Source organism: Callorhinchus milii, unplaced genomic scaffold (assembly GCF_018977255.1).
Source record: "Callorhinchus milii isolate IMCB2004 unplaced genomic scaffold, IMCB_Cmil_1.0 Scaffold5, whole genome shotgun sequence".
NCBI lineage: Eukaryota > Metazoa > Chordata > Chondrichthyes > Chimaeriformes > Callorhinchidae > Callorhinchus > Callorhinchus milii.
The window spans coordinates 31838604-31850606 of record NW_024704746.1 but is presented as its reverse complement, the minus strand read 5'-3'; the positions used below and the strand labels follow the sequence as shown (position 1 = coordinate 31850606).

General features: G+C 38.6%; 1 protein-coding gene across 3 annotated transcripts in view; it reads left to right on the top strand.

Annotated features, from left to right (window-relative positions):
- Window positions 1-12003, top strand: part of syt1a (synaptotagmin Ia) — a 212991-nt gene that overhangs the window by 166187 nt on the left and 34801 nt on the right. For all 3 annotated transcript variants that reach the window (XM_007895357.2, XM_007895356.2, XM_007895355.2), the window contains one exon: window positions 5302-5487. In XM_007895357.2, the coding sequence (XP_007893548.1) occupies window positions 5319-5487 (169 nt within the window). In that variant the 5' untranslated portion in view covers window positions 5302-5318. The remainder of the gene's footprint in view (window positions 1-5301; window positions 5488-12003) is intronic.

Sequence of the window (12003 nt, the reverse complement as noted above, 5' to 3'; positions counted from 1 at the left end):
GTACAGCAAACATGCAAAGTAGACATTCTTTGATTGATGTGGTTATGAAACTGTATAATAGTCTACCTGCAACAAGAGTGATTTGCTGGAGAAGAGTACAAAATTATTATATGAATTTGGAGCATTTGTTTCTGTATAACTTAACGGACTCGGGAAAGAAAAGCACTTGGCTTTCAGAGATCCCTATCCTCAAACTTAGTCATAACAGGAGAAAGAGCGTTATCATTAATAACTTTGCTTTCAGATTTCTACTAAAGTTACCATCGAGCTATTGGGTTTCCTCTTTACTTGCTCTATCTGTACTTCAGTTGATGATTTATTAAATCAGTGCAGGATTCCTATTTCCCGACTTCTATCTTGAAACTCTATCAACACGTGTATGAGCTAATGCAGTTCCCTTTTTCTCTCCTAAATATCCTCTTCTGAAGGAACTGCCTCTTGCTTTTTTTTTTGGTCAGCCGGGTGTCTGACACATGTGGAAACCCATCACCTTACTCAAGAGTATCCAAACCAAACTGAGAGTTCCATGCATCCCACCTGTACATGGACATTCCAGAGGTGACTCTTGCTTGGGTATAGTTCCATAGAAATCAATAGGTTCCTATCCAAGTGATTATTATTCATGTGTGAGGCACAACATAAATGCAGGTGAATGTCAGCCAGCTGTTTGACTACATCATATTCATCGAGCCTCATTCTATTACCTAGCTTTCTAATGTGCATACTTATTTTAAGATTTAGGAATGGGAACCCAAAATGCTTTCCGTCTCCATCAACATGTAGCCTGGATGCACTAGTTGTAGTTGTAATGTTGCACTGCAGCTCCAGCTAAGATCAGCTAGCTCAACACAGACCAGGAATTAAACCTGCAACCCTACTGTCTGCATGGTTTGCTAAGTAATACCTTTATTCACTAGTCTATTCACAGAGCCTCACCCTATCAACATTTCCTAAAGATTCACTCTATATCCATTAACTTCCCTCAAATTGCATGCCTTTGCGCAACCTTCATTTCTCTTCCAGTGCATTGGCTGAATCACTGAACCTTGATCATCTCTGTGTCCTTCAGTGAGACGATGAATATTTTGTTTCTTTCAATTCTTCAAAGTCAGTTTCTTCATGTCTCCCATTAGAAGCACACACCTTCAAAGTCACAACGTTTAGTGTCAATTCACCTTTCTCTCCCCGACTTCAAAAACAGTTTTAGAAATGATTGGTTGAATGTTACTGTTAACTTTGCACAGTCAAATGCACACACTTTTTATGCATTAACTGTCAATATTCAGTCAATTTTCACACGACAGTGAACTTGCCGTGAACGCAAGCCTAGAACTGAATCAACTGTGCATTTCAGTGCAAGGAAAATATTCGGCTTGAATGCAACGTGTTTGTATAGCGCCTTTCGCATCAGGATGACATCCCAAGGCACTGGACAATCAGTGTTTCGGGCCCGAGCTAGGGGTCGGGATTGGGGAGGGTGGAGGGCAGGGAAGAAAGGGTGACCGAAGGCACAGTCGAAGAGGAGGGTCTTGAGAAGGGTCTTGAAGGAGGCAAATGACGACATAAATAGACATCAACTTGTGCTGTACATTTTTCACAGGTGAATTTTAAACAGGTAATAGTATGCCTTTGCCCTGGGACTTCTATATGTCTGCGTGGAAACATAGATGTAAAGAATACTTTCATTTCTCTGAGTATTTTCTTTTGCTATTTTTCCTGTTTCGGTGCAGCATAAACTCCATGTAGCTCTATGAATTCACACTACCTGAATTTATTGCTGGTATTAGGTAGAAAAGGAGCAGGTTCTAGTTATGCATCTTTCCTTTGAAATTCAAAGTAATTTTCTTCAAGTGCAAATGTCTGGAACATCCCGAACTACCACCTGCTGCAAGGATTATTATCATGTATGTTCCATCTTTGCACAGAGAATGCTTGGAATGTGGAATTCTCTCAGAAACCAGAATTCAGGGAGAATCCATAAATTTTGCTTGAAAAAGAAGAATATCAAAGGATATGAGAGAATGGTATTAGATATGGTAACTCATGTAGAACACCAGTGCTGATTTGAGGAGCTCAGTTGTCTCTTTCTTTGCTGTATATGTACTTAGATATTTTCAGCATAGAGCAACAATCACTTGCAGTGATTGAATCAATTATTTAAATTCAGCATTATCTTTATAATACTGTGAATAATTCTTTAGCAAGGTGACTTTGTGTTCTATAAGTTTGAGTAATAATAATGATAATAATCCTTGCATTGGATATAGCGCCTTATCACGTCTTTGAGACATCTCAAAGCGCTTCATAGAATATACTATAGAGTGAATTGACAGTGTATTTTGTGGGCGAAACGCAGTAGCCAATCGCGCACAGCAGTGTCCCACAAACAGTTGTGGATTGAGTGACCAATTTATGATATATTATTTTATTTTATTTTTTGAAGGAATTTTTTCCTTCAAGACCATGAGTATAAGCAGTGAGGCTACTTGAGACCACTCTTTAAAACCTTGGACCTGAGGGATGGGGGCTTTTCCCATTACAAGTGAAGGAGGTTAAACATGCTAGCCTCCCAACTGCAGCAAATATCTGAGGTTTAGAGTTCTGTGAAAGCCAGCTTACTTTGCTATCTCATCTCCTCTTTCCTTGGCGATCAATTACGCACCTGAAAGACCTCTATAAAGTTTTAATAGTTGAGATAGTACAGGCAAGTGATAGTTGGGAACCATGTCTGGATATTTTACGGACCACTGGAGCTACTAATGGATGTTCAGTGTCCAACCACCTCAGTGAATCTGTTGAGGACATGATCTGAAGTGATAATTCCCTTTCCTGAAACGTCGGCTGATTCAGGAGGGTTATTTCAGAACCAACATCTTCTTTCTTTGCAGTCAGTACATTGATTTTAGCCTGTATCATCTTTTTCAGCAACACTGAGAATATGACGGTTAGTCTAGTTTTATAAATATTGTTCCTTTAATTTTATTGGCAGCTCCCACACATTGTTATTACTTGTTATCTTATCTACTGGGAATTAGATTTGTCTTATCTGAAAGCACATGATAAACATGAGGATGCATAATAATAGCCATTAGGAACATGGAAAGATAGGACCAGGAACAGGCCATTTAGCCCATCAGGTCTGTCCAGACAATAAGTCTCCTGAAACATTTAATTCTGTTTACCTGTCTTTTCTTCAAGTCTTTTAATAATCTTGCTTATATAATTCTCTGTCTATGTCCCTCTCAACCTATCCCCTCTGTAGCATAGAAATCATTGTATTCCATAGAATGGCAGTAAGTAGAGTACACATTATTGTGTGTAAACAACACTGAGATTGTGTTCATCACATAAAATGATTGGAACACATTACCAGAAGGATGGTTGAGGGCAGGACACTGGACTCATGCAGAGAACAGTTTACTGCTGTGATGGGAAAACGTAGGGTGGGTATTTTGAAAGGATGAAATCAGAAGAGACTGAAAAATCTTCTTCACGCAAATCGATCTTGTAATAACTACAAAATAGAGACGGCTTCAGTGGAATCTTACTGCTTACAGTGGAGTACATTGTAAATTAGATCTGGAACAACCTGCAGTCAATATTTAATTACATTTATTTCATCAAAGCAAAGCCAAACTTCATCTCATGTTTAAATTAATTATTTATTGAGAGAACTAATTATTTGATTTATGTTTGCAATTCATTGTAGAAATGAAAGCAAAATATTTTCAGTGTTACGTGTTGGTGAATACCTTCAATTTGCCGTGTGAGATGTTACACTAGCTTAAATGTCACCATGATGTCTAAATTTTGAGGGGGAGATATAATATATATGAATAACTTATTTTCTTTTTAGATTAAAAAGTGCACCAGTAGAATAGTGCAAAGAGAAGAGAATGAGTGGAACTTTAAGAGTTAACCCAGCAACAGATGTTGAAATACTTCTGTAACACCATGAAAACCACCTAAATAATTTAACAGTCTACTGGTGTTTGTAGTAAATGTCACAGGAAACAGCCTTTAACAAAAAGAAACAAAAAGGGATACACTGTCAGCCAAATGCCTCCCCTAAATGGTGTAAATGTTGCCCAATCCTAATGTAATAAATGTACTTTCACTCTGTGGTTGCATTTCATTTTATTAAAATTAATGACTATGACAGAAGCAGATTTTCTGCTTTGCATTAACCTGCCATTCGATTATTTTTTATACGCACACAAGATCACAAGAGAGAAGTTCCAATGAATTAGGTCCTTCGAGCGTTTCATCTCATCCTTCCAGAATACCGACTCTTCCATCTTCCCTTTACAGGATCAAGCTGTTTCATGATTGAGCTCATTTAGCTTTCTCTCAGGGCAGGAGTCAGAGTGTTTTACATATTTTTTTTCCATGATAGATTGATAGATGAGTGCTCACAGTCACTAAGAACATATCATGGCAGGAGACAAACATCTCCATAACGTCTAGTCTAACCCAGCACAGTCATTACATACTTTCAATGACTGCTTCCCAGTGTTAAAGCAGACACGCAGGTAAAAATGCCTCTTCTGCCTCTTAAAAAACTCTTCCATTCCATCCTAAAGTAATGTTCTAGGTTTACTTTCTCAATCCCATTTGCAACTTCTATTTAAGATAGATGTACCAAGATAGCAAAGCAAGAGAACACAGCTTTGGAGTTACAAAGGGCAATTTCTGGACAAACACTAGGAAATATTTCCTTACCATAGGGTTAGTAATGATGAAACATCTTACCAGGAAGGGTGGTTGAGGCAAGGACACTGGACTCATTTAAAAAAAACTTTAATGCTGTAATGGGAAGAGAGCAGGAAGGGTCTTCTGAAAGACTGAGATTAACTAAGCCCAAAGGCCTTTTTTGAATGAACCTCTCACATGATTTTCTGATTTGTGTAATGCAGTGATTGAAACACATTATAAAATCAATGCATGTACCTTTTAGAGGGCACATCGCATGTGGATGATGGGTTTCTCATTAAACTAATAATTAAAAATGTGGGGATTGCTCATGCAGATGAACAGCGCGGAACAATTTATTTCAAATGATCTTTCAAAGCAGTTAGAGCCAAAACGATGTGTGACTGAAAGTTCTGCCTGGTGGGACGTTCAACTCTCCATTCTGCTGGATTATAAATATGAAATGAACCGACATGAATTAGCATGTCAATGATGCATTATTTATTCAGCTAAGCAAACAGGTAAATGTAGTGGATGTGTGTCCAGCCTCTGACATGATGTTCCCAGCTGAGCTGTCAGTTTTAACAACATTTTAATTTTGTCTGTCAGCATCTGCCCAGCCCAGCATGAAGCTGAATGAAGGTCACAGTGAGGCACTGGCAGCACCCCCTGTTACATCTGCACCCTCTGTCACACCAGGAAATGCCACAGAGGCGGTTAGCCCTGGAGGAGGAAAGGAAGATGCCGTTTCCAAATTGAAGGACAAATTTATGAATGAACTCCATAAAATTCCACGTAAGTAGATGACGCCAAATATTTCATCAAAACCGAATCTGGCCACTTTCGTCATTTTGCTTCTACTGTTACAAATTTTGTAGCAATCAGATCTTAAATGGATGAATTATTCTAGATTTGTTTTATGAAAACAAGTTTATTTATACCACACTGTACATGTATCATTTGTTCTTTGGTCATTTACCGAATAGATAATTATAAATAATATATAACATAGGAAATGCTAGTTGATTATGTGTGGGAAATAAACATTCCAGTGAGTGTATAACTCCACAATTGGATTGAGTGACAAATATTATTCCTGAATGAATTATTTCTCTTATTTAGAAACACAGAAATCTTCAGTGCAGAAGGAGGCCATTCATGCAGATTTCTATTTAAAACAAATAATATTTTTATTGTTTCTTCAATTAAACGAGCAGAATATGGTAACCATAAGTGAGTACTTCTTGAATGGAGGGTAGATGTTTGCAGAATGATGTCCACTGTGGGTTGGGTTAGTTGCTGGAACTGCTCTTTGGTGTGTGATTACTAGCATCCATGGATGAGGTAAGTTTTTTGTGTCTTGTGTATTCTATCTGCTTTCTGTTTGCGCTTGTGTCCTTTCATCTGTAGTATTGCAAGATCCACTTTCCTCTCAAACTGGTTGTCAAACCTCCACTTCTTCCCTGTCTTGTGGGATTTCTTGTTTGCTTGCCCCCTTCTGTGTACAATATTCTGGTATTTTGCTTTAGTTGATGTCAAGCTTGCTCAGACATTGCTTTCCATGTTCATTTTTTTAATAACATCTAGCTGCCCTGATGTTTTGTCTCATGTTTGTGCTGTGCATTTATATTGGCCGTTGATGGATTGATTGTCAGCTGCTACAGCTGTTATCTGGGGAACGATCTGTGGTGCAGCATGGAGGCAGGTCAGGTTGGATTATACAGCATTAGAGCAAGTAGCAGATAGTTTAACCTCACACAAGTGAATTTGGTTTACTCAATCATTTAAACATATTTGTGACTTGTGACATCGCATTAATTATTTTTTGGAATAACTGTTCCTTTGATGATTTAGAGTAGTGTTAATTCAAACATTGGTAGATATAATCAGATAGTCAGACATTTTACTTTGTCCACGAAAAAGGTTTTCAAATCAATATTCTGGACCACTTAGATAAGGAGGAATTTCTGACATTTCCACCACTGACAATAACAGTGACATTAACCTCTTTACATAAATTCTGGGAAATATACAACAGCAATTACATTACGTCAGTCACTAAAAAGCAAAATTTAAATATAAAATGCTTACAATATTTACAAGATAATTGATTTTGAACTGTACACATACAACATACTGATAACAGCAATATGAATATTCTACAAATTTAAGTATTTGTAACTGCAGAATACAAAGAGAAAATACCTTCATAAATCAGTGTTGCATTGTAGTGTGCCATGTGACACTTACATATAGATTAATAATTGAGCAGAGTGCATTTTAATTGTAAGATGCATTAATGCTATTTATCTGGTCCTCTACACAGCAAAGTGAATGCAAATAGGTTTTATCTTTCCACTAATTCCCAAATGTGTATATATTAGCCCGCACCACGCAGAATTAACCTGATCTGCCCAGCCCAGCTTCAATCAGAATCAAACACAGTTCCTTACTAATTGCTGCAATGGTCATATCACACCATTATTACTCCTAATAGTCATAAATAGAGGACTCACGATGAAGAATAATGGGTAACATCAGGCCATGTAAATGAAGAATGCTGCGTGATTGAGCAACTGAGTTAGGTCGATTCCATTAGAAGTGCTTTATTTTACATGATGCATTGACCTCTTTTCCGTGTTATGATATAGCATATTTAAAATACTGTCCATAATACGGTGACATTACCCCGCCCATTATAAGACTCTCACATGCAAGGCACTATGGCATCTTTTGATAATGGTGGATCATTATTTAATAATAATAATAATAATCCTTGCATTTGATATAGGCTTTTCACGTCTTCTAGACGTCTCAAAGCGCTTCACATTTGTTGTACTTAAACACCCACTTGTATCCAGTTTTCTCTCATCTTGAGTGTGTCCCAGGACACCTTTGGGTCATCTTCCCGACGTGAAAGGCATTATACGTGAAAGGTGTGTCAGGCCTGGTGCAGGGGTAGCATTCTCACCTATAAGCCAGAAGGTCGTGGGTTCAAGCCCAACATCAGGATTCATATGGTTCATATAGTCCAACGTTGGAAGGATCTTACATTGTTGGAGGTACCATCCTTTGGATGAGATGTTAAACTGTCGGCCTGTTCAGGTGGACGTTAAAAATCCCTTGGCACTATTCGAAAAGAGAAGGGAGTTTCTTCCGGTGTCCTGACCAACAATCCCCCAAATAAAATTAGTCACTCGCTCCACCGTTGTTTGTATGTGCGACATTGCTGTGCGCAACTGGCTGCCATGGTTTGCCCACAAAATGCACAGTGAATCCATTTTACACTATATCCTGTGAAGAGCTTTGAATCATCTCAATGATGTGATAAGGCTCTAAATCAAAACCAAGCATTATTGTTTAATGCTGCCCATGTTAAAGGCTTCACAAGGCACTGATGGAGCTCCAATACTCACAGGGACAGTGACGAGAACCTAAGTAAAGAGCCAAGGCCTTTTGGGCAGTACACCAGCTGAGGTTGACAAACGTTTCCTAGAAAAACAAAATAAGCCAAGGAGAGGATGTTAGGTGACCACAAGGGTGGGTTTTAAAATACTACAGATTGTAGGAAAAAGTGAAGCGTGCAGGAGGTGAGGAAATCTATAGTCTCAAGGTCTTGGAAAAGTCAAAATAGGAGACAGTGCAATGAGCTTAGAGATCTTTTTCCTCAGAATTCGGTCAACAACAACAACAGCAACAAGATTCCATTTATTGAGCGCCTTTCACGTCGGGAGGACGTCCCAAGGCGCTGTACAGTTAGGTCAGTCTTATATAACCAGCACGTTTTCTTTTATATGAAGCAGAATCATGTACAGAAGTACAGAAAATACACAGTTCAGGAAGATCTCTTCATACTGAGAACACATAACTAGGTGGAAAAACTAGATGCTTTCTCTCTGAAAGATGGAATTGAAGGGATGAAATATTAACTAATATTTTACTCCACTTCTCACAAAAATTGTGCAATATTCCAAGTTACGTATGACATTAGTGTGATAAAGCAAGGTCAAAGAAGCATGAGCATTCTAATGCTATCAGCATTTCACTGGGATACTCACATTTTACTGAGAAAGAACACATTATAAGTCTTGCTGAGTGAAGTCAGGGAGTCCAGAAAATCTAGTCACATTAGACCTTAAAGGGAGAGTAAATTGGCCAAATTGCTGCACTCTTCACTTGAATTCACCTCGGGGGAGACGGTACTTCACAGCTTAGCCTTTGGCAGCCGAAGGTTTAAAACATCCCCACAGTGACTCACAAAGAAGAAAGCAGTTATTATTATGACATTCATGTTTGTCACCGGGTCATAGCAATTTGAATTCTAATGTTGCTCAGTTAAAATCAGTTGCAATTAATTTTTCTTCAATTTTCCCCACTTGTTGCTGAAAGCATATCGTTAATGTGAGCCACAGCCCACATGTGGTTTGCACACACAAGATGCAACAATGGATGGATAGGGAAAAATGGATACAAAAACTAATAATTTTTAAATCTTGAGCAAACATTTCCCTTGTGAGGACCTAGTACGCTAATCTTTGGATATCCAGCAGAGACATGATGGGCCAAAGGGCCTTCTTCTGTGCTATAAATTTCTATGGTTCTATTAGAGAACCCTCCACTAACATGAGGCAGCATTTTAATGCACACTAACGTCTACACAAATTGTACAAATTGTACACACTTTTGTGGCCTGGCGTTTGTCCACATTAACATACATCTGCAATTCTTTTGTCCATCTGCTTAACTCCTTCAAATCTCTTTAAATGCTATCATCTCCCTTGTACCCATTGCCTAGCCGCACTTGGTATTATCAAAACATGAAAAAATAACTCTGCTCCATCTTGTTTATGAACGTCAGAGCACCCATGAGAGGCTTCTGCGAAACTCCACAGGGAACTTCCCGACACAAAGCTTCTTGTCTCTTTTATCAATGCCTTCTGCTTGTCTTTGTTAAATGACTTTTCAATGCAATCAACTATTTTTCTCGTTAATTCCATGAACTATAATCTTTTGCAGAAGCTTCACAAACTGAACTATGTCACTATATCATGGGTTTCTGACTTCCCAAGTGAATTATATCCATTGAGTAGCCTTCATCCACTAGTTTAATTATCTCTTCAAAGAATTCCAGATTAATGAGCCATGCCCTCTCGTTTCTACATTCATGCATTCAGAATACTCCTTATTGCCATTGTGCTCTTGAATTGAACATTGATGTCTTGTCTTCCTTCAGACTCTCCTGTTGTATAGTATAAACATTTGCTGCTAGCAGTGGCACTGTTGGGAAGCAGAAATCTCTTTGTATTCAATAAGGCTACACCTTCTTTCCAGTGACAGGCCTCAAAATGCTGTTATATTTCACTACCCAAAAGCAATACGTTTGCCTCTGGCTTCAGCAGCTTAGAAATGAACTTGGCTTCTGAACATCTACCCTCCCCAAAGTCCACAGCAGTGTGTTTTGTGTACCTATCCTTGAGTCAAGTCATCTCAATCATTTATAAGTTCATATGAGTCATTTTCGGTCCCACAAATGAAGATATTCATCATTGTCTCCAACACTCACAGTTTTAACACTTTTCAACTTGAGAAAAACGTCCCAAATTCTGTTGTATTCTTTTTTAACCCAAGAGAAATCAGAGGGAATTGTCTACCAATATCACTTTGTGCCAGTGGAAATTTGATTCTTCCGTTCTTTCGCCATGCGAAGATGACAGATGTAGTTTATTTGCCTTGTCACATGCAGCTGCAAGATTTAAAAATCTGCCTGTGTGAACCTCACTCTTTGTCAGAATGCACTACTTCACTCTGGAAAGTGGTAAAGCCGCAAAGATAACTGCAGCCCAGCCATTCAGAATCTTATCTATTCTTCCCGCTGGGTAGTAAGTGGCTCTAGGATACTTGATAATAAGCATAGTTGAGGCTGATCCTGTATTTACCTAACTTAGCATGTGCACATTTCTGAGCATTTGTCAGTAATTAGCAATGCAAACCCTCACTATTTCTCCCCTCCCTGGACCAGGGGACACTGAAGCAAAGGATGGTCAGAATGTGGAACTCACTACCAGAAGTTGTGGTTGAAACTGGAGCATGGTGGGGGCTTGTGATTCACTCTCATTCTTGATCTCACAGGGTTTAGTGGAGGGGTGAGTAATGAGAAAGAAGATGACTCACAGGGGACCTCACATAACATTTTAAATGGGATTGAAAAACTAAACCTAGATTAATACTTCAGGAAGCACCAAACCAGTAGAACAAGACATAGGTTCAGAACTGCAAAGAACGATTTGGGATCAGACACCAGGAAGTTTTTCTTTACCCAGAAGGTAATCAATAACTGGCAGGAAGGATGGGTGAGGCCAGGACACTGGGACTCATTTAAAAAGCAGCTTGATTCTGAGATGGGAGAATGGTACAGTGGGTGTTCTGAAAGGATGAGATCACATGGGCCAAAGAGCCTTCTTCATCCAATCCCTTCTTGTGAGTAGCTGGTGCACAGGATAGTCAGGGAAGGAATCCCACTTGTTTTGCTGCTTTTCCGGCTCCAAGCTCCACGTGGCTGATTCTGAAATGATAACGTTTAGTATTTCACCAGTAATCACGTGTCAAATATACAGGATGTGCAACTTTCTGGTTTCATTTCATTCTTTTCATTCAGTGTGACATTTCTCCTGCCTGTTTGGTTGTTTCATTTGCTGTAATATCAGAAGATCAAAAGATTAAATGATGGCTATCAGTCATCCACATTAGAATGAAAACAGAATGCGTATGTGAGGGGATTAATAGACTCCAGAAAACACTGGAGACATTTTAGATATGTTTTCCTGTATTCTAATCAATGTTGTGCGAAGTGCCATTATATGTCCTTCCCAACATGAAAAGGGTCATATTAAATGTGTCGATTCATGTGGAGCATAAACTACAGCACGGATTGAATGGGCTGAGTGGTCTGTTTCTTTGCTGTAGATTATTTGTAAATATAAGGATTATTTATTATTTTTATATGTTCAGCAGAAGGCTCAGAATCGATTCTATTCATGATCTCCCCCTAATTAAGCCTTTCCATTTACCATCAATTTGGGCTTCTATTGCTTCAGACAGTTTTCAGTCCAGCAGCTGATGCTGCATTAATTCCATAAAATGTGATCTAATCGAAAATAAATTCACATATGCAACTTGATCAAATGCCCCTGAAAATCCAGGTGAATTATATTCACTGGAGAGCTCTGATCTACCAGTTTAGTCACTTTTTTCAAAGCACTCCCAAGAGATTCTTGAAGCATGACCTGTTCTTTTTAATCCATGTCCAATACT